Here is a 24059-nt window from a genome sequence, read left to right as displayed (position 1 = left end):
AGCCCCTGGCACCCCGAGCCGAGGGCCCGGCCTTGCCACCACCCTCGCCCGCGCCAGGGCGTGTGTCCCGCCACGACGCGCTGCCTGCCGCGGCCGGCACCCCGAGCCCGCGTTTTTCATAGAAAACGAACAACTACTGGAAAGCAAGAAGTAGTTTAAAGAAAGGTTATCTCTGTCCTCGGCTGCCTGAGGGGCGGGGAGGACGTGCGGAAGATGGCGGGAAGGCCCTCACACCGCCCGCGGCCCCTCAGCGGCTGCCGCCCCCCGCGGGGAGACGGGGCGGAGCCGCGCGCGAAGGGAACCGTGAGGGCGCCGGGGCCTGGGGTGAGTCGCGGGGAGCGTGAGGGTGGGCAGCGGGGCCTCGGCCCCCTCAGCGCCGCTCGGCGCTCGTACCCCAACGCCCCGGGGCCCCTTCCAGTGGTGGGGCGGGGGGTGCGGCGGGCTGCCGAGGGGCCTCGGCGAGGAGCCCCGGCTCTGGCGGCGGCGTGTGGAGAGGCGGCGGCCGTCTGAGAGCCCGCTTGTGCCTGGAGGGAAGGCTGGCCTGCAGGGGAAGGTGCCGGCTGCCAGCGGGGCCTCAGAGGGAGGCCTGACGCGGGTGTGGGTCCCTTCGGTGCGACAAGTTCCCTGCTTCGGCCACAGCGGAGCGAGTGAATGGGCCGGGGGGGCTCGTCCCTGGGATCGAGGAGGGCCTGATGTCGGTGCTAGTGGAGTGGTAAAAGATAGCCTAAGCGCCTGGGTCACCTTAGGGTTTTCTAACAGGGAATTTGTCAATTAAAATATATGTTAAATAGTTCTGAAAAATTCATGGTTTTGGCCTGGAAATGCAGGATTGTGAAACTGAAAAAAACCCCTAGCAAACCACAAACCAACACCCACCTCTGTGGCCTTTGGCTTTTAGCTAGAAAGGGCACAGTGAAGAGTTTCTTGACTGTTACTTGGTGGAATGTAGGTTTTTGACGAGTGTGGTGTGTTGCAATCACATTTTTACCTGCTGAGCAGACAGGGCTTCCTTCCCTCAGGTTTTCTTCTAATGCATTTCCCATTTTCAGTGACATATCACAGCAGGCTCTTCTCGGTGGTGAGGGAAGGTTTTGTCACCATGTCTGTAAGACAAAGTGATTCTTAGGAAAGAAACTCAAACAGTTCTGTGACTTCTTTTTCAGAAACCTTTCTGAAGCACAAAACTTGCCTTCTGCCCATCTGTTAAGGTAGATATTACCTCAGCCTTGTGAGGAATAAAAGCCGTATGATAGCAGATGCAACTTTAACGTTGTCTGTAAACGTTTTAATTGCTGTTTATAAATAACTGATGGCTTCTAAGTTATTTATCTGCCGATTTGTAACAAATACATATTTTTCACTGTGAAAATTGGCTACTATCAGTCATATCTGATACTATGAAGCATTTCTAGTTCAGCCAGTCATGTTATTTGATGAAATTCATCTTCTCCTTAACCATCCATGTGCTGCTTGTGCAGCTGCAACTTCTTAGGTCAGCTGTGGGCTGAAGAACTAATTGATTCTCTGTTTGCAATTCCTATTGTTTTTCTGATAAGTAGATCAGATCTTAATAACCAGTCTCCAGCCTGAATCGGTGGTGGTGTAATGAACAAAAGAGTTACTTGGTGTTTATTAAAACTTAACGTTTAGATCAGAACAATTCTTTAATTTTGGGGACCATGTTAAAACAAAAAGAAAACGTTTGGACCTAGAAATTTGACACTACAGATTAGTTTTAGAAGTCTAGCCTCAGGAAAGAAGTCCTGAATTTGGTTTAGGGGCACAGGGTCTTTACACAGTGCACAGAAAGACTTTGGCAGTAATGTGGCATGTCAAACAGGCAGCATGGCCATTTCCCTACAGAATATGCTAAAGTCAGCACCTTTAAAACGAAGTTACCTAAACCCCAGTAACAAACACCAAGTGCAGTGGCATACCTGAATTTCAGGCATGACAGAAAGTGCCTTTGTCTACCTACTGTTATCACATTGGGGTTCCTATCTTTCTGATGAAGGAGCCATGACTGCTGCAAGCATCTTTCCAGAGGGATGTTGCTCATACATTTACTCTCCTTACTTTATAGAGTAGGGAAGAAATTGGAGCAAAATTTTTCAGGACAAAATTGTTTGGGTCGTTAAATTCAAAGGAAGAAGGGGTATTGCATCATTCCAATAAAAAAGGGTAAAATAAGTAAGAACCAAGCTTTAAAATAAATCTGTTACATGATGGGTAACTATCTGAGGTCTGTTTTGTTCCTAGAGCTTGAATCTGGAAAACGTTATTTCTCTTTTTCACATTAGGAGCATGACTCCTCATTTGAGAGCATCAGCTGGCTGATGCTTATTTTGTTTTTTATTTTCTAGACAAAATCTAAGCAGAACAAGGAAGTTTTGCATTCTGAGTGGTGAAGAGGCTTCATAATCTGAAGGCAAAAAAATACCAGTTTTAAATTATTTTTTTGTTTTCATGAATGGTTTTATACAAGTGTCACTGTAATTCACTACAACTTTGAAAGGAAGGCTGCGCAGAATTCATTGCAAATGTTCAGTGATAATTGTTACTGAGGGTTTACCAGCAGATCTTAATGTGAGCTCCTTTGATCAGCACTAGTGCTTTGAAGGGTGTTGCCTTGATCCAATGTGCTGATTAAGTACTTATTTCATCCACCTGTTGTGGTAGCTAAATTGGGTCTGAGCTGAGTTGTAATAGTCCTCCATATGTCCCCCATTGCTATAAGTAATCCAGTCATTCTTCCTGTATAATTGAATCTGTTATATGCTTTTGTTTTTATTTGCAGTGCTTCACCATGACGACTGCCTCAGCAGATAGCTCTGGTAACTATGAAAAGTGGTGGATGGAATTGAGCCAGAGTTATGGTAGCTCTGGTTTGGACTCTGCAAAAAATACCTTTGAGTCCTTCAGTGAGGAGGAAGAAGATTTCTGGCAGTAAGAGAGTGAACCATCTAAATTGTATTGTTCCACAGAGGATTTCGAAGGGTGTGCTGTGTCAGATAGGTTGGAAAACATGCTATGGTTGGCAGGCCAAAATCATGTAGGTATGCAGAGCTTACCATGCTTGAGACCCGACTTTCACAGCTTTGAATCAGTGCAGTGGAGACTTGAATCAGCAAAAATAAAAATGTAGGAATTGTGTACAGTGTTCTTTCTGTGCAAAGCAACAGAACCTCAGTATGGTGACTAGATCTGTGTTTTGCACTCTTAGGATTTGCTGACAGCTACATGCAGAAGGGTGTGATTTGGCCATGAAAACCCTTCCTTAGTAACCATGTGATGTTGAAATTCTGTTGGCACGTTGAAAAAAAATCTTTAGGGTATCTTGACTGAGTTACCATGTATGAAAAGTAGTTGGGCTGTAAAATAATTTTTCTGAGGGGCACAGGGAAAGTTTCAGGACTTGAAATACTGAAGAGGGCTAGCTAGTACCTTAAAGCTACATCAGATGAGTGATAGAGCAGCAGGCAGCAGGACAAACTGCCTTAATGTCTTGTTAGGTTTTCTTCTGTCTCTGTGGGGTTCTTTGTCATTTTTCTACATTCTCCTTTTCTCCAAGTTTGGTCTGGTAAGTAGTGTGAGTACTTGAAGAGATTACTATTTTTTTAAATTTCTTTTTAGTTTTGGAGCTTGTCAACATATATAAATATAATAGTTTTAAAGATTAGCTACCACACTTTTAATACATTTTTAAAAGTAGTGTAGATTTAAGATACATTTTACCATCTATTTAGCTGTTACTCTTTTAAACCGTTTCTACTCAGCTCAACTTGATCAGCTGGCATATACCATATAATTAACCTTGTCTATACTTTAAAATTGGCAATATGTTTCTTTTCCTACTACAGACAAGTCTAGTAGAGATGTTCCTCCTGTCCCTCATCCATCCAACACTTCCTGTGTGTTGGTTTTTTTTTTTCACTCTGCAGTAATAACAAGCACCATTATCATTAGGAATCCTTTTAAAATACAGTTTAAGCATGAAATCCCAACAGTGCAGGATAAAATTTGCTGTCAGATATGTAAATGTACATGATTGTAAACCCTGTTTATCATAGCACAGAATATAGCATTACGTATCAGTGCTTCAAATATCTGAATAAAGAGATGACCATTGCCTTGGAGTCAGTTCATGCTACATTGATATATTTAAACAGCGTCTAATAGATTTCAAAGTTTTGCTTAATTTTTTTTTTTTTTTTTTTTTTACAAGTGATAGGTTTTAATAGACCTTTTTTTTTCTGGAGGTATAACAGGTTTTTTAAAAATTATTCCATGTCTAACTGTTGAAATCCTTCTGTCATCAAAGAGTACAAGGTAGGAGGTATCCTTGCTGTGTGTGTAGAGGTTTTTTTAATAACTGTTACCATTTTTTATCTTTACAAGGTTAATGTTTCATAAAATTATGGAGTCTTCTGAATACTACCAGTTAAATGAGAAGCTAGGGAATAATTCTTAGGAAAATGTTGTGGGAAATTGATCACTTTCCATGGTATATATCTTACCAAGAACAGCATATATAAATAATAAAAACTATAGAAAACCTGTCATGCTGGTGTCCCCATAGGGACATACTATTTCCTTGTATAAGCGCACTGAACTTGCTGTTAGTACCCTGAAAAATAGAGAAGTCGGGTGCTTCTCGAGTATGCTCAGTGTTTTGAACTGGGACCATGCCATCTGCATCTTGCTGTCAGCGGCAGTGACTTTTCAGACCTCTCAAGTCTTTTGTCTTTTTCCCAGCTATTCGCTTTCACATCTTTGCTGTTTCCTCAGTTTCTGCAGAACTGAAGTTGTATTGGAACAAGCTGGAGAACAGGGAGCTGATACAGATTTTTTTTTTTATTTCCCCTGTCCCACATTATTTTTCACTTGGATCAATACCTTGAGACAGTTCACCTGAGCTCCCAAGAGTACTTGTACTGCCACAAATGAAGAGCCTATGCAGGGCTGAAATTAAGTGATGGGGCTGAATGAGGGAGAAAGTAGATTGACGTTAAGTTAACATTACAGATAAAATTGAATGTGTCAACATGCTCTAAGCAGTAGTCTCAGTTTTTCTCAGTGTATCCTATATTGTCATTGAGTGGGGTGATTAGCAATGAGCAGTATGAGACGCTTTGTGAGACAGAAGCTTGCTCAGCATTTCCTCCTGAAATCGCTGATATCATCTGTGTAGTCCTGTGGCTTGGGGTTTCTTTTTCCTCAACAGGGAAAACTCATGTTCAGCTGGAGGATTATTTGCCTTCCACTTTGTTTTTCTGCAGTCCTGCTTTCTTTACAACGTATGTTCAAAGCTACCTTTTTTCATTATAGATGAGCAGTCTGAAGTAGCAGATTCTGTGGCTATAGGAAGAGATGTCGTAGGAAAATGGATTGATCTAAAAAATAAAGTAGCTGGCATTAAGCAAGACAAATCTGTCATCAAAACTCATGCTGGTGAGTTCAGTAACTTTAATAGAGGTTATAATTCTTGTTTCTTTTGAAAGGGGATGTAAACTTTTAACTAAACTTAAATTTTATATACAAGCTATTAAAGTTAGGCCAGGTAATTAGCCTGGCTTAATTAGCCAGGTCATTAAGTATGAAGTTTCTCTTTTATGCTTTCTAGGAAAACAGTTTGTCTCCCATAACACACATGGCTTTGATGCTCCTGACATAGTGACGTTATCCTAGCGATGCATTACCACAAGATCTGGATAAATACATTAAAAAAAAGTATCCACATTTTAAATTTATCTGCAATCCTCAAAATTTTACTGGACTCTTTAGTTTTTCCCTCTTTCCCTCCAGCTGCACAGGTCCTAGGAGTGGGGTTTTTTCCCTTCCAAAATAAACACGACTTCCGAATTTGTTGTGTGAAATGTTTTTCCCCCTCTTGATCAGCTGTGTTAATTACTGAATTACTTGTTTGCCATGTTTTAGTTCCTTTCCCAAGCTGAGGGAGGCAGCAGGGCACCAATTTTGGCAAGAACAATGGAGCAGCCTTAACCAACACAATGATGTGGTGTATGGAGGAGGAGAGGGGAAGGGAGGAAGGAAGGATGCTGTTTGCATGTACTGGTTATGCAAGCAACTGTGAGAGCAGATGGTGGGATGCAAGTCCTGCTTAAGTCTTTCTAAAAAGTGGGTCAGAGATACTATTTTTAATTAAAAAAAGAGCAAGAAAGCTGTAGTTGAGCAAAAAATAATTGAAGCAGAAGGGGAATCTTCCTCAGTCTGTATGTATATGAAAAGTGGACAAACTCAGAAGTTCTGTAGGTCACCTGTAAGACTGACTGACCAGGTTGATCTTCTTGCCTAGATGCTTCGTGGCATTGCATTTGCATGCAAGCGTCCTCAAACTGCCCGTATATCATAGGGAAACATGACCTAAGATAATTTTTAGGCTATTCCTAATTTCGTAGCTCATTCACAACTGGTGAGTCAGTGTTATGAATTCCTGACTCATCTCAGCATTTATCTTTCTATAACTGGTTTTCCAAGACTGCCACGTAGTCAAGTGAGAAGACAGTTAATGTAGATCATCTCATCTGTAGTAGAAAGGCTTCTCCTGGTGAGCTGCTCTGAGATAGTCTTCCTAAAATACATCAGAATCTTGTGACAATTTGATTCACAGAGAAATTGAAAAAGACCTGATGAGTTCAGATTCACTGAATGAATGATAAACAACAGTATAACATTGAGGAAGCTTCCCATCTCTGGAGAGCTTTCCCCTGAAAGTTACACTTGGGAAGATTTTATCCTCTTAATCAATTTCAGATTTTTGTAGTTCTGCACAAGGGGCTTTTGCCTTTGGTTTATGGACTTTGATGGACAAGGAGAGTCAGAGTGGTCACTCAGTCTTGAGTAGCAAGTTCTGTTTTATTAGCTTGCGCTGATGTATGAAGTGAAGCATTGTCTTCTGTCTGCCTGTCCTGTCGCTTGTCAGCAGCTAAGTACTTTATAGGTACATCGTTAACAGTGCTTCCAACCACTGTCAATAAGAAGAGCACAACATAAGGTTCATGCTTATGCTTCTTCCATGCAAACACAGTATGCTGTCATGTGAGTGACAAGTTATCCCCAAATTCATCAGCATCAATTATACTTAGCCATGTACTACATTTTTTTTTGGCAGAGTATTAACATACAAACAAAATAAGCACAGCAACTTTTGTATACTGACATCTATAAATGCCTTCTTCTCTTTGACTTATTAATTCAGTACTCAGTAGCCCCCAAGCCTCTTATTATTTTATCAACTTGGAGATTTATTTTTTAAAATATAATAGAAGCTGAGCTCACCTAGAACTAGGTTGCTACACAGTTACTCCCCTCTGGAAATTCAGCAAAATGAATGATATATGCACTGAGCATCTGTGGTACTTTTGAATTTATCTTCAGGTAATAAAACAAAAATTCTTTTTATTATATTACTACTGATAGGGTTAAATGTGGGGGGAAAAAATCGAGGTTTGCATATGGGAATGCTCTGAAATGTTGTTTTTCATAGTTGTCTTTGTGGACTGAAAGAAGAAAAACCTAGATGCTGGCCACAAGAGAAGGGAAAAATTTTTGTCATAGCTGTCTTTCTGTCTTCCTTTTCTCTGGCTACTTACCCAGTGTTGTAGCAACTAGCTGTTATTAGACAAATGCATCATAAAATGACTGTAAGTTCCCAATTCTGTATAGATTATTCTACTGTTAGCCATCTTTAAAATTTACTGCAGGAAACTGCCATTCTTCAACTTAGATGTATCTGAAAGTTCAAGTGGGGTTTTTTAATGCTCTGATTTGTACTGTATTCAGAAATTTGTTCTCACCTTTGTAATGTGTCTACATTAAACGTTTTGCTCCTCTATTTTTCTGCAGTGTTACCACTGCACTATTGCTGGCAAAAGTGAGAGAGCTTTAGTTGTTAATGTATGTTATTTAGGAGCATAGCAATGTTTGAGCAGCATCAGTTTTTGTGGCTGAAATACAGTTCAGTCAATATTACCAATTTAACCATTATTGTTATTATGACAGTGGTGTCAACGATGGGAAATCTAAAAGTAAAAAAGGCCAGTGTAGATACAGGCAAATAAATACCTGTGGTTTGTGTTGCTAAGGTGAAAGGTGCTGCCATGTGCGTGTAGACATGTGTGCACTGAGGGAAGTATGAGTTTCTTTTTCTGCATCAGATTTTTTCCAGCTTGCCCAGAGTATTTCTGAGTAGATCTAGTTTATTATATTCACTTTGTGAACAAATTTTCATATGTCCAAGCGTCTAATTATTGACTTACCAAATAGTCACAGTAGTTTATTAAGAGTATTTATTAAACACAGTAGTAGTCTTATTTATGAGAATTTAGAAAACATCCTACTGCTGTGTTTGGAGAAGGGAGCAGGTATCCAGTCTATACTGTTGCTTTCTTATTCCTGAGCTTTTCAGCACCAAAGCTTACTGCTTGATAACACGTGCAGGTTGTGGGATTCCTGCAGACCTAGTTAGGCCCTGAGATTCCAGACTTTTCTTCTGATTCTGTAGTAAAATAGTATGAATGTAGGCTAGATGGGGAAATTCCAACCAGAAACATCTAAATGGAAACACCTGCTTGTAAAGAAAGTTCATCGAGTTCATTAATGCCTTTATGGAACTGGGAAAGAATGAGTTTCTTCCGAAAAACATGGATTCTGCAAGAGAATTCAGACTGTTTATATCAGTTCTGTGTTATCTGACAAATCTTTCAAACTATGTTTGCTGATTGGACTGTCAGCATGTTAATCTGAGCTGCTGCACTCAATTGTACAAATGCAATTTAGATAATTATGAAAATGTTATCTTGAGATGTGGAGTTAAAATCTTTCTGAAGAGTAGTTATCAGTTACTGCCTTTCACAGTTATCTCCCCTTTAAATGTTTTACATATTTTTCTTCTTAAAATAGAGTATTAGTAGAGTATAACAACAACAAAATGCCTGCCTATTTTCCTATTAAATCAAAGTTAGACATCAAAGGAAAAGGAAACTCAATAAAGATTTTCTTTATTTCTGTCTCTTCACTCCTATGGATTTAAAATGTCATTCTTAAAGATGTAGTTGCACACAGAAAGCAAAATCTATGCAGGTCGCTTAGTTATAAGCCACATAGCAGAGTTTAGAGTGTAGACATGGAGATTAGCTTATCTCCATTGGTACATGCTGAGTGCTTCTGTAATGAGAGCAGCTTCGTGGTCCAGTTTGTTGTGTTTTACTTTCTAAATATTATGTGCTTCGTGACCTTACTGCTGTGCGATACATGACTCTGACTTGATGTCTGTTCTAGTGTCTGGCTTTGTTGCTCTTGTCACCTGTTCCTGCCTTATTCCTCTCCAGTGAAGAGGATGTGGGAATACAGGATTCGGGGCAACCAAGCATCAGCAAAATGTACTTCTGGAACAGTAATTGGCACTGGCAGGGATTCTCTGTAGACAGACGTGCAGTGACATTTAAGTCTGCCACCACAAATGGAGATTGAGCGTTCGAGCATGTCTAGTTCAAAGATGGAATGGAGGGAATATGTGAAAGACACAAGAAATAAAACCATCCACCAAAGCAGGTGCATAGATCCTCTTGTATGCATCTCTTTTCTTTGAGCTGAATGACAGGTGAACCTCGTATACCTGGAAGAAAGTCTGAAAGTGTCATTGTGCAGTTAAAAGACTAACTTTTCAGAATTTACCTGTGTGCTGATGTTTCTCATCCTTTTTTTTGTTCTTGTTTCAGTAAAATTATAGTCCTTGATCTTTGATAATTTTTATTCTTAGCTTATTTACTGTTGAACGTGGATGAATATCAAACAAGTAACTTTTTGAAATTGGTTGTGCAGTCAAGTTTAAAAATTGCTGTTCTCTTTGCTAGTGTTTCTTCTAATGTCTGTAGGTGTAAATGAGCAAATGGGTGGGTGTAGGGCAGCACACATTCATGCACTATTAGAAACCAATTCTTAATTAAAATGCGTTTCTATATGTCATGAGAAACTTAAGTGAATTAATTAGGCTGGTATTAAATTGTCACAAAATATTTAGCAGACCCCATGTGTTTTACTTATGCATTTGGGTACTCAACTTAGTATATGTAAATGCTTCTAGGGTTTTTTTTCCCCCCACAGTAATAACTTTTAAATCTTTTTATTCATTCTATGGGCAACATAATGAATATGCCACTGTTTTATTAGTGCAATCAAACCCAGTGTGGCCCATGATTTACACTGTTTTACAGGAATTCTACATTGCAATTGTAAGGAAAATAACCTGATGACTGAAATGGTAGTTTCCACTGAGATGTTTATGATCCTACCCAAGAAAAGCTTTTCATTCAATTATATTTTAAAGTTTTGTTAATTCTTATTCATCTGTCTGTAAACTATCACTATGTCTTTGTCCTAAGTCAGTTTGATACCTCATCTTCTAAGGAGGCATAAGTTGCTTTATGATGCTTGATTCTGAACTGTGGTAGTTGCACTTAAATCACATCTCTTCCTTGCTGTCTAAAGCAAAGCTCACTGATTACTGCTTTGCTTAGTCTTAACTATAGATCCACTTATTTTTTACACAGATTGCATTTCTGAAGAGATACTGAGTTTTCTTGCAAAATTCCACAGCTCTATCTTGTGTATTTGAGATTAAATTAATCGCAGGATATTTAGGTGAAGTTTTACGTTCATATTGTTCAGTGTTTTAAGAATTTGTATTGTGGTAATGCCAAGGTACCCCATAGGACTGGAATGTCAATCCACTAGTAGTCAGACAAGCACCCTGAGCTATGCAGTGAAATACGCAGTGCCTGTCTAGAAAAAGTAAAACTGAATTTAATCACTGAAAATTACTGAATCAGGCAATATGGATGATTGTTTAAATGATATAATCATACTTTCCAGCTAAATGGGCATTATAATTTGTTTCTGAATACTCTGAGTTAAAACAAACTGACCCTACCTTACCTCTGTAGTCATTATCAGTTGTCTTGACTTTTTTTTGTGTTAGCACTAGCTATGTGCAAAGGTGTTCACAAGACTTCTAGTAATGCTTACTGTAATGTTTCATTTTCTCCTCATTTCTCCTTTAATTACACACATTTAGTTTAGTGTTTAAACATTAGTGTTTAGTTGGGCTTCAGTAGTTGCGTAAAAGCAAAATCTGTGTAATAAAGGTAGAGAGGTACTCTTCCCTGATTAAATAGTTGAAAACAGTGGTAGCTCTTCAGGCCGTGTAGTATTACACAGCATCATTACATGCTGATGCTCTTGAAATACTGTATTGATTGACTATGTTTAAGCCTGTGGAAAATGTCCCACAAAGCAACTGAATGAAGTTGTAAATCCATCTTTACCTGCCCATCTGAAGTCTAATCTCTCAGTTTTTATTTATTATTACATGCCACTGGGAAGGATAAGAACAGATAAAAGAGTGAAAGATACTGTTTAAACATCATATAAAGAATTTAGGAAATGGTCATTGAAATTTCAGAGGAAGGTATTTTCTAATATAATTGCATTTCCTAAAAAAAAAAAAAAAGCCTAATTATAGGCTGTAAAATATATTTGTTTTCCAGAGTTAGAAATAGACACTGCCTCTAATTTTTCAGTGTCTTAGGAATTACTCCTTAGTTTCTAGATGAGTAGCTCTCCTTAAGTGTTAATTCATTTTGGTTTAGCAAGTTGCAGTTTCAGATAGGAAGAAGCTAAATCTGTATTAGGCAGTTATTGAAACTCAGTTTATTTAATGTCATAGTATTTAAGTACTTGCTTTACTAATATATTTGTGCTGTATCATCAAATAGTCTAATTCTTTAGGGTTCTTATCCCCTCCCCTCTTTGGAGACTATTCATGGAGACATTTATTGTGCAAGTTCCTGCAGTTATCATCCGGATTTTTATTTAAATTCTGCACTGCTCTTATTACAGTCATTGCCTCTAGGCTTGACATTGGGTTTGTTTTTTTCTTAAATAGATAATACAAAATCACACAGATATAAGACCAGTAATTCTTCTCTTTCCCTGATACGGTAATTGACACTTTTGTTTTGTTGATTTATGCCTCACAGAAATTACTGAATTATTAGATGGAGAACTGGATGCTCTCCGGTCTTTTTGCACCGTTAAGATAAGCAAGATGCGTCAGCAGCTGATCTCTAAGCAGGCAAATGGTTGCAAGTCAAGAAGGCTGCAGCATGGATTCACAGCAAAGAAAGCGAAGACAAGTGACTTGAACTGCATTGTTCCTGATCGGCTAGTGAACACAATCCACCTGAAAAACATCAGAGAGACTGTTAAACAGGTACTGCAAGGAAGAAAAAAAAAAAAAAGATTTTTGCCTGTGCTTTTGGGAGAACCACTGGGGAAAAAAAAGCTGTAATATAAGGATCAAATCAGCCAGACCTTATTGATGCCATGCTCAGGCCTCTGAAAGAGATTTTTGCTTGATATCTCAAGATTTAACTTCTCATCTTTTTGTTAGACACTACTGCAGAACTGTTGCTAGTAAATAATCATATCATTGTAAAATATTGTCTGGTGATGAAATCATGATTTGTGTAATTGTGAGGCTGGGTTAGTCAGTTATTGCAGTTCACAATAAGCCCTAGATCAACTGAAGAAAAAACCCTTGTTTTCTGGTTGTGTTTGCACCTGTTATTTATAGAAGTATTCTGTGTATTATTTGATTGTGGAGTCTTTGTGAGTCCAGTATTAAAAGTATTCCAAAGGCAAAACCTCCCCAGCTTTCTCAGAGATTAGGTAATATTAAGAATTAAAGCATGTCCAATAGAATCTTGGTGACTTTATTAAGAAGCATCTGTATCATCTTTGCACAATTGGAAGTACTCTTCTTTTTCACCAGCCCAGTGGTTTTCTTCGCACCACAGAACAGGTGTTCTGACACAGCTCCTCCTTTCGGCTCTGCATCTGAGAGTCTCAAGATTGGTGTATTTTTGAGGCAATGATACTTGAATTCTGGCTTTGTGCTTGCAGATGGATTTGAATATGTGGTTATGTGGATTTGAGTAGTGACCATTACCTATAGATGCTTTTACCCATAAATCTGGGCCTTGGCAAATGTCTATAATTTGTTTGAGATTGGTACAAAATGTCTGCACCTGGGAAAGTATATCTTGATAAAACAAAAAATGAGCTTTGAATAGTAATTCCAGTCATCGATTTTGTTTTATCTCTATCACATTTGCTGGCTTTAATTTATTGCTGTATAGCATAATAACTGATAAAGTATTCCTCTGCAGACCCTGTGCCAGGTGAGCAGGGGGTAACACTTTTAAAGTCAGTTCCGGCATGATGATCATTTGAGGCTTCCTGTTTAAATTGTTTTGAAATTTCAGCAGTCTGCATTCTTTCATTGTATTAATCTTAACCAACCCACCATCCAAATTTTGTAGAATTTTTACTGCCTCTTTATTACCATGTTGTAAGGCAAATACATTTTCTAAGAAAAGTAACTTTGCTATGTCTATTTGCTTCTATCTTTACCTCCATGTAGTACCATTTTTGTGCAGAGGCAAAGAAATCAAGAAAGAAGACAGGGAGGCTTGAGACATAACTACCTAGGATTGATTCCACTGCTTTTGTAGCAACTTACTGCATTTGTGTAACCAGATGGAATGTGTATAAATTAAATCAGATAAAATTATTGATATTTCATAAATGCACAAATAGTAGGATTTGTATAATGCTATTAAATACACTTAAGATTTCAGGGTGGATAAACTAACATAGGAATTAATGAGTAGTGCTGTTTATCTTACAAAGAAAACTAGAATTTTGTTTGTATTCTGACTCAGAGCTATGTATAGATATTGGAGCTAATTGCTTCAGAGTTTATTTACATCTTAAAATTTGTAAGGTAATCATAACATCTATGGTTGATATTTAAGGCCTTACATATACTGTTAGCATAGGAACACTGCTGTTCCTATAGCTTCATTACAGACAAGCATGGTGGAATTATTGCTGATTAATGAATTGCTGTTACTGAGTTGTGATGATCAAGTATTTGAAATGTGAAGTAAAACACGTTAATTTAACTTAATCGAGCCTTCAAGAATTAGTGTATTTGCTATTGTGGAAGACTGGTTAGCATGCACAGGCTGGCTTCCTGAAACATCAGGTACTCATTAAGCAAGAGTAACTAATGGCTGGTGATGCTCTGAACATATGTAACACTAGCAAAACACATATAGATTTACATCGGCAAAATTGTACTGAGCATCCACCCAGGGTCAAATGAGTTATGCTAATTAAAACAATTTTTTTGCCATTATAACTGTATCCTCACAGTTGGTTTTGGCTGGTCACCGATGTGTTGCTTGGCAGTCACATGACTTCAGTTTTTTTGACCGTTATAGTTTCTGTGGAAGAAGTCATTAATGTCCATGCAACCTCAAACATCAGGGAAACTGCCTGTTAGAAGAAGAAATAGTATATTACAGAACAGTGCTATGGCTCTGAGATACAAGTAGATAACTTAGGGGTTTTTTAAATTATCAGTGCTGGAAGGGGTAATACCTGGGGAAGAACAAATATATTTAGTGTGAAAGCATTCAGACAGGCTCATCAAGATGATACTGTGACAAAGATTATAAAAGAATTTACAACTGCCTACAAAAGCAAATTTTTGTCTTTAGGCAGTATCTATATCTGTATTTTTATTGATTGTTCTTAATGGAGTGGCCATCTTGATAGGACAGACATTGCTCATTACATCAAAGTCTCATTTTTCAGGTGAAAGAAGCTCAAGTCCATGAATCTTCAGTATGCCCTGACTGTCAGAATAAGAAAGCAGAGCTAGCCAAGATTACCTTTCTCAGACAAAAGAAGATTCTAATGGAAAGTGCTTTAATCCAAGAGAAGTTGGAAGAACAGATTTACTCCAGAGTAAGCAAATGTTGTTAAAAAAAAAAGTTGTGGTACATTTTATATATAGTGTAACTGAAGAATCTGTAAGCCAGATTTCCCCCTGATTTATGACAATGAGATCAGATTGACCTGAATGCAAGTCAAAATAGAATTTGGCTCCATATCATTAATAAAATGCTTGGAACTAACATACCCATCAAGTCACTTGAGCTTGCCTGATTTATATAAGCTGAAGGTCTTTCCCGGGACTTCTGCACAGTTTGGTTTCTGATGGGCTGTCCAAGACAAAATGGTAAATAACAAAATGATGTGATAGCAAGTAACTATGCCCATACTAGTCTTCCTTACTCATCCATTGGTGTAGGAGTCTTGGAATAGGACACTGCAACATGTTATGGAGTATAAGGCTTTTTAGATACATTGAGATTTCTTCTTGGAAGAACTGTCTTCTGTCTGTGTCTGTTATCACAAAGATTCGAGCTTTATTGTTAAGAAATACCTCTGGAACGGATGGTAGGCAGTGTAAGCTGAAACTTGCAGAATTCCTTGGGTCTTCTGTGACTGTTCCTCAGGATGATTTTCCTCCTGAAGGAAGAACTCTTCTCTCACTTTTTGAAAGGGAGTCGGATTGAAAGCTGATTGTTTCTGAGCAATGAATAAGTAATGCTTCCTAAAGCCTCAAGATCTAGCTTTCTGTGTTTGTGAGCAGGGTGGGAATTTCTGCTCTGTACCACATGTTCTTTTTTTACCTGATAATGCCAGTCTCCAGATTTTTGACTCTCATTCACTCAATACCCAAGATTTGTGAACTTCAGTCTCAAGTGAGGCTTCACTTTTTCTTCTTGTTTTTCTCCCAGCTTCCCTGAAAAGGCTAGCTGCTTTTTCCTTCACCTTCTTAAGAAAGCAAGCTGCTTTATGGGGCAGATCATTAGCCACACTGTTCAACAAAGTTTTTTAACAGGATGCTTTAAAAATCCAGCAAAGTTTGCTGATGACTGCTGCCTACCTGGTTGCTTTTGAGGGACTGGATGTAGCTGTCCATGGTAGACCTGTGATACAGGACATGAAAAATGGCAGGATGAGTAATTTCCATGTTTCCTTTTTATTTCAGGATGTGCTTACACATATAGGAGAAGCACTCAGAAGCTTTCCCAAACCTTCAGAGAATCCCATGAACTTATGGCAAAGGCTGAAAGGTCAGAAAATGTAAAGTCTGAAAGTAGTAAACATAACTCAAGGACATAAAGAACTGGGAGAGTCTTCTGCAGGCAGTCACATACTGAATGTCAGCGATTGTGGATATAACTTGTTTTGTCAGTGATGAATTGGGTGGTGGTTTAATATTCTTGCAGGTGGAACCAGATACGCCCAGCATGCTGGCGTCTGGGTTATGAGTCAACCCTTTATTCTTCCTAAATGCAAGTGTTGCAATATATTGTAATCCAACTATATATATTTTTCAAATTATGGAAGCCAACACTTTCTATTATTAATCTGACAAGTAATAAGTATTGTTTTTTGTGGGATTGCTTGTGGGATTTCAGAGCAGCTCACAGATGCTTCCATCCATAAGAAAAATAAATGATTCCATTTTTTGGGCAGGGAGGTATAATTACTGGATTTCAGCTCAATCTTTGCCCACTGTCTCATGTTAAATTGAAAGTGAGAACCCCAGGTGGAGGAGGAAAAGAAGGTTGCAGAGTAACTATAGAAAGGAGTAAAATGAAATGGGGTATTTATAGAACTGAAATAGTGAGACTATAACAGAAATTAATCAGCAAAACTGAGGATGCCAACAGGACAAGAAATGATAATAAATTAAACAGAACCTGTATGGGATAGGTGTCTAGCAAGAGAAAAAATAACATAGATTAAAATTGGAATAAGATGCCAAATAATATTTTTGACCATTTTTTGAATATATTTTGGAATTTGTTGTAATTTTCTGTGATTTTTCAAGATGACAAAGTCACTATCTTTCAGGGAATATATCTGGGTGAAAGATTGGTATTCAGTACACAGCCAAATAAAATGGCTGGGGATCTCAGTGAGTTAGGCAGGGAAATCATCCTCGTTGTGGTCTCAAAAGATGTATGCTGATCTGTGGGCACAAATACAGCCCACCTTTCTGATTATTGCTGACAGCAAGAGCTCACTGCATTGCTCCTGCAGCGATCTTGTGGCCGTTGGACTTGTGTGAGTCATAAAGTTACTAACTCTCATCAGGATCCAGTTTCCTGACCTCTGTGCATTTAGATCTCTAAAGGCTGTGGAAATCTTGAAGGAATAACATTATCTATGAACTCTTACTGAGTTTTTGTTACAAAGCAAATATGATTAAATCTTAGTGTTGCATTTTATTTTCCCATTTTGGGACAAGAATATGTATTGTTGAAGTTGGTTTTGTATTTTACATCCATGTCATTATTTTCTTTTGTAAGCTATATATTGTTTATAAGAGTGCTTGAGGGCTGTTTAGCCTCTTGTTTTCACTTCCCACAAATCAGTGGAAAACCTGAAAAGAAATGCTAGGATATACAGGTAGATAGGCTCACCTATGTTAGCGAATATCTGCTTTTTGATGCTTAAAACCGACCTTGAATGATTTCACTGGGAGTTGACCCTGAGTAGGTCAAGCCCCAAGTGAAAAGATAATGCAGCCCTAAGTTGTTCAAAGCTGACTGTTCTCACTGCTTCATTGGCAGTTTATTCTTGTTTCTTGTAAACAGCAGGTTTAAAAGTCCATCGAAAATATTCCCCTAAACTTGGCTTTAACTTTTGAGTTGTCACTGCAGGTTATGTAGCTTCCCATTACTCTGTAATCCTTAGAAATGTTTAAATCCCTTAAATCTCCTACCTTCCAATCTTACAGACCTTTTCTTTATGGATACTCTATCTCTATTCATTACTTGCTTTGGACTACACTCACTGTTTCTCTCGAGTCTTTCGAAGTCTCTAGCAATCTGCCTAACACTAGGCAAAGGATGCCTGTTACTCCATGTGAAGTCTCATAAAGGCTGTCAGATATAGAAGTGGTGATCAGGAATTGAATCCTTTGAAAATGTAATTTTGTTGTTATTGCCAATGAACACAGCTTTCAGCCCTTACAAAAAACACAGAAAGTGAGTTCCAGGACTCTAAATATAGATTGATTATTTTTATGAGCAAAAGAAGACATTTTGATATTTTTTGCTTTCAGTGCATAGATGCTTTCTAGAAATAGTGGAATATTTCTTTGCAACTCTTGTCAAGCCTTTATGTAAATACATTGAACTATAAGCTATTTGGGTTAGGCATCTGACAATATTTGTCTGTAAAATAGTATTCATACTTGCACAGCACAGTGGCTATACAGTTCTTGTTTATTTGCATAAATGTTATAAAGACAATTCAGATAGAGCCTCTAAAAGCATATTTTACTTATGTTTGTTGCATGTGTGTTCCTACTGTTTACTCCAGTTCTTTCATTTTTTTTATCAAGAATGACTCTGAGATCTGAGTGTTTGTCTTCTGCTTTCTTGTAGCAGCTATTAGGGATGTACAATGGAATGAATGATCTGAGTCTTTAAATAATTTATTTAATAATCCAGCAGTGTTTGGTACTAGAGATCCAAAAATTCTGACATGGAGGATGTTGGGGAAAAAAAAAAGTAGATAATGTCTCTTCCTTTTTCCCCCTCACAGAACACCCCCCTCACAGGACACACACACACACACACCCCCCCCCCCACTCCGCACCCCATCCTCAGCAGTAGATTTTTTTTCTTTTGATCCAAAGAAACACTCTAAAACTATGATCAAGAAATATTTATTCATCTGCTCCCTTGTTTGTGCTTGCTGGGGCATAAAAGGAGCGAGTTGGATCAAGGGTGATTCATGTGGTAAGCAGCTGTAGTACTGAAACAAATCAATCTGCCTATTAAAAGTACTTTGGAGCTTTTGCTTTCTCACTTTCATGCTACACATAGTTGCATTATTTGATCTTCTGAATGATTTGTGATGTAGTAGAGTTTATTGCTCTAAACTTTGTACAAATACAGAAGGGTTTTTCATATATACATTGTTTTATATTCTGTGTATGTTGATATAACTGGTTTTGTGATGTTATACTTTAACTGACCCTTTGGATAAAATTACATTCCTCAAATTATCATTAAGATCACTTTCTTGTGCACTGCAGCAATGTAATTTCCACTTTCATTTGCCCTAGCTTTCTCTCTTTAAAAAAAACAAAAAATTAACCTGACTTCCAGGCTTAGTCATTCCTTAGTCTTGTTTCTAACCATCTGTTGGGCCATGGGACTTTATATTCATTTCTCCTCTAGGATAAACTTCCATCTAATTCACAATAGGCTACTAGCATGTGTTTGAATGGGAATGAAGTCTTAGTGCAATAAACTTGCCTGGATATGAACTGGGAACAAAGATAAACACACTTAAATACTGATGTCCACTACTTGTGAAATATGTAGTCACGGAATGGTGGAGGTTGGAAGGCACCTCTGCAGGTCATCTAGTCCAACCCCCTGCTTGAGCAAGGTCCTACTGTTCCACTAGTCCTTACATTAATCTTGAATCTTTTCTCTGAAGCTATACTAAAAACTGATATGCTTCAGGCCCCCTTGGGGCCACTGCCTTTTCATAAATCCATCTCCCAGTCATGGTTTTGTTATGTGGCAAGAGTCAGTTATTCAGTTATCCCCCCCCCCCCTTTTTTTTTTTTAACCATATAGCCAGTTTGATCAGCTTCCAAGAAGAGGAGCTGAACCCATTTATTCATATTGGGAGATTGACAAAAATTTTAAACTGGTGGCACTGAGGACAAGGTTTTGCTGCTGGAAGGGATCGTGTTTCCCTGTGAAATTGTTAGCTGACACAGCGCCCAGATTCTTCTTCAGTAAAAACCTGAATTGTGGCTTTTAGTGCAGTGATTTCAAATTATACATACATAGTCCAGCAAGAGATGGAGTGCTTCCAGCTATGTATTTTTAAAGCATTTGAAATATACTTGCATTCTTCAAATTGTAATTTTATTACCATTCAATATGATTTTCAGAGAATGACTCTTTATTGTCTCCACTCAATAAGAGCTAACCTAGATACTATGTGCAAATTGTTACTGCCTGCAACAGAGTTGGTATTCTAAATGCCACTGTGTTTAAAAAATGTCTTTTAATTTTGTGAATACATATGTTAATCTTATGAATACTACATTTGCATTGTTTTTATGCAACTAGCTAAGTGTTCCTTTTTCTTCACTGACAGCAGCATGATCTGTATGGGGGTATTCTGGGAAAGGATGGGCAGTGTATACCTTTTGTTACTAAGGTACTAGGTCCTTTTATCTCTTCAAATTACCTATAGAATTGATCGGGGTACCTTAAAAAAACAGTTTCCAGCTTCTGGGCATGGATATTCACTGCTTATTTATTCATTTATTTTGTAATAAAATAGTACTGTTTGTTCTCACATAGACTAGTGTGTATAATCCATAAATACGTTTGTAAAATATATCTGTAACATGTAACAGAATCCTTTAGAATATTCTGTGAAAATTCATATTTTTAGTTGATAGCGCTTTAAGAACATTTACATCCTTCGTCTTGACATTTTTAAATAGAACATTTTTTTGCCTACAGAAGTAAGTTTACAGCATCATCACAGTATTATAGCTTGTTTAAAAATACATACAGCATTAATGGTAATTGCAAGCAAGCTATATACTTGAGCAGGGTTTTTGTTTGTAATTTTACATATTTTGTACTTTTTAAAACAATTACGTATATTAATATTACATCCATCACTTTGTTAGAAAATATTACTTATATATACTACTCACAATAGATCTGTCATTTTTCTGTGACATAATATTACAGGCTATGAAAATAGAAACACACCATTGTATGGTTGGTTTAAAAATAATTACAAGCCTAGTTAAAAAAGTGCATTAGGCTTGCTCTTTCCTTGGTAAGTTAGGTTCCACTAACGTTGGATGTCCTTAATCCACTTATGGTTGGAATGCCACTAGCACCTCTCGGCACTGAACCTTATGTGAAAGAAATACTGACTTACCACATGCTAATGAATTTAGGGCTTGGTCCTGCCTGCTCTCTGCATGGAACTGTTGCTGAAGACATGAAGAGTTCTTCAGCCACAGGCTTTCAGGACCAGGCTGCTACTGCTGAGTAGCTGTGAATCTGATTTACTCTGATGACTCCAATTGGATTGCAAAGTCTTCAGCCAGATGATTAGATCAGTGCAAGACAACACAACTCCACTGATTTTTATGAGCTGTGTTGCTTTGCAGTAACCAAAATCTGACCTTTTGCCTTCCACAGGCCAGTGGTTATTTGAAAGAGTGCAAGCAACAGATCTAAATTTTACTGTTTAGTAATACAATAGAGATTAAAAATACATGATTGCGTTGGTTTTACTTTGCACAAATGAGACTAAATATATAAATATATATATGTATAATAAAGCTGTAGGAAATCTCCAAACTGCTAACTCTTATAAATGAGATAAAACAAGGATATATTTGCTTGGAAATTTCACAGTTGCTATTCTTTTCATTTTCAGGTAATGCAAGAGTATTTCATGGTGGATCTTTTTTTTTTTTTTTTTTTTATGAAACAAGTCCAGGCGTGCTTTGAAAAATGCTCTTTTCGTGGTCTTTCTGATACTCCTCTTGTGCTTTCTGCAGTTTTTTACCTCTCAGTTTCCACTTGTGAAAACAGTAGGTTACTAGGGATGTCATTATCAAAGAGAAAATAATAATCAGCACTATTATCAGTGCAATAGTGGATGAGAGGGACCCCTCTAGCTGCTTAGTTTCAGTGTCTCTTGTTGTGTTTAGTTTAGCAAAGTTTTCATAGTCTGTTGAGGCCAAAAGTGCAGGTACAGGAACTTCTTTGAACTTGGGCCTCATTTGGGATTCAGTAGTTGTTCTCACTCGGTCAAAATTTCTGAAGAAGCAAGAACTATGATTCCCTTGTCACCTGTGTCATTCGTAAGACAGTTTTCTCCTCGGGTTCTCCGGGCATAGATGGGGCTCAGAAGCTTTGCTTGTTTATGAAGCCAGGGAGCGTAGGAATAACAGTGTGTGTCACAAAGTTTACAGCACAGGTCATCTATATCCGAAGTTGTGTAAGTCAGAAACGTGTGTGCACTGTTGTCTTCTTTATCAAGGGGCAGGGGAAAGCTGCTTTAGCTGACTGCCAGTTTGTGATTCTTTGTTTTCTTGAAGAGATAATTGAAGAAAATCGAATCAATTTTCCAGTAACATTGCGGTGGCAGGGCTTATCCTCAGGCTTAAAAGAAAAACAAGCACTGCAACAAGTGTAGTTTATATCTTATGAATTTTTTCAGTGACAGTTTTTCTTCCCCCAAATATTCCCAAAAGAGAGTGAAATCAAAGGCATATTTTTTTACTGAGGGGCAGGCTTAGTTTTGCTAACATCGTAGGCATTAACAAAATCAGCTATGAAGCAGGAGCTCTCATGTTAATGAAGGGTTTTTATTTTCCCCTCTTCTTTGATATTTTCTCTCAGACTTGGCTTGTCTGGAGAGGATTTTGATTTGGGGTTTTTGTCCTCTTTATACTGGAGTTTAGGAGATGTCCTCACTGATTGCAAATCTGGAATCTGGAAAAATGACCTGGGTGAAAAATGACACAGGATTATTTAAGAGGTGATCTCCCCTAAAGGCAGTGAGCTGTAATCTAGAATTTCAAAACCTTACTCTTTCATAATTCTGATAGAATTTAAAATACATTTAAGTCATTTGGCTTTGATACATGCTGTGTGTGACAAATCCTAAAAAATTTACTCATCTGATCAGTTCTGAAGTTAAGAGCAGGTCTGGAGAAGATGAAGAGCTGGTCTGCCCTCCCTCTTCCCTCCCCTGTTCCAAATTTCATTTTAGAGTTAAATCTGATGAGGAACAGGGCTGATTTCTGCTTCCACTCAGGACACTAGGATTTGGCCCCAGGATATTTTACTCTGAGGAGCTGTAAGCACTTTCAGAGCTATTTATTTCAAATAACAGATTGCACTGAACCCCCTCCACCCTACTCCCAAATGCTTTGAGGCCAAAATTAGGTTTCAGAGATCTTACAGCATAACTGTTTGGAGATGCTCTGTTTGATAGGATGCAATTCCAATTCATCCTCTTTATAGAAATCTGTGGTTCATCCCACTCAGGCTAGCAAAGAACCGAGGGTCTCTCTTACTAATTAACAGCACGTTCTTGTTTGTAATAAAGACTGTTTACTATAGATTAGCATTCTGTTGATGTTAAAAGATGTAAATGAGCAGTTCTTGCCAGTTTGGAACAATATGTTCACATAGTCAGAAATAAATGTTGATTTTTAAAGAAAGTTTAAAAGCCAGATTTTACTATAGTTTAAGACAAAAAAAAAAAAGTGTTTGTAAAACTGATTGAAAGTTCATTTCACGTAAGGGAACAAGTGCAACATACCACATCTTTGATGAATGTCTACATGTTGCACTACTGGCAAGTCGTATATCAGGAGGTTATGACAATAGAATGTTTTAGTGCTACTTAGCTGTGTAGTCAACATCTTTCTCAAGTAGCCTAAAGAAAGAAACTGCAGTAAAAGAACTTAAGAAACTGAGAAATGCCTTTCTGATTTATGGAGTAGCTAAGTGTCCACCACCCACATGAAAGTCCAGGCGGGTGGAATGTCTCGGCACTAGTGAAAATCAGATCTTGTCATACTTGCCTGAACCTGTATTTCATCTCATCTGTATCCACAGCTATCAGATTCCTATGGGGAATATAAAATATCAAAGATATAAAATCATTAGGCATCTGGTACTGTATGGTACTGTTCCAAGAAGGTGAGTGGATGTTATTTGTAACTCCACTTCACCATCAGTTGAGGTATGTGTATTTTCAAAACCAAAACAGGAATGCTTTTAAAATCTTAAGTCTGCAAAGTACTGCTTGTGCTTCAGCTGCATTTTGGGAGAAGGTGGCTGCTTTTATGGACAAATCCCTCCCCTTCAAAACAATATCTGAGCCTTCTGTTTGTGGCTCTGCTGCAGACTTCTGAGTGACTGTGGCCACTTGGTGTCTGTGGGTGATACGGCAGTACTACCACCACTTTCTAGTCTGCCTCGCTTTTAAGCTTCTTGGGGACAAAGAATGTGTCTTCA

The 24059-nt window shown here is 38.1% G+C and overlaps 1 protein-coding gene across 1 annotated transcript in view; it reads left to right on the top strand.

Moving 5' to 3' along the window:
• The first annotated feature begins 213 nt into the window (after positions 1–213).
• The window catches only part of C13H8orf48 (chromosome 13 C8orf48 homolog), a 40731-nt gene continuing 16885 nt past the window's right edge, over positions 214–24059 (top strand). Inside the window, exons 1-8 of the mRNA XM_074882347.1 lie at positions 214–324; positions 419–610; positions 2798–2946; positions 3572–3580; positions 5192–5451; positions 12060–12292; positions 14746–14898; positions 15992–16076. Of these exons, the coding sequence (XP_074738448.1) occupies positions 214–324; positions 419–610; positions 2798–2946; positions 3572–3580; positions 5192–5451; positions 12060–12292; positions 14746–14898; positions 15992–16076 (1192 nt within the window). The remainder of the gene's footprint in view (positions 325–418; positions 611–2797; positions 2947–3571; positions 3581–5191; positions 5452–12059; positions 12293–14745; positions 14899–15991; positions 16077–24059) is intronic.

This window comes from Strix uralensis, chromosome 13 (assembly GCF_047716275.1).
Source record: "Strix uralensis isolate ZFMK-TIS-50842 chromosome 13, bStrUra1, whole genome shotgun sequence".
Lineage (NCBI taxonomy): Eukaryota > Metazoa > Chordata > Aves > Strigiformes > Strigidae > Strix > Strix uralensis.
This window is presented reverse-complemented; position numbering and strand designations above follow the sequence as displayed.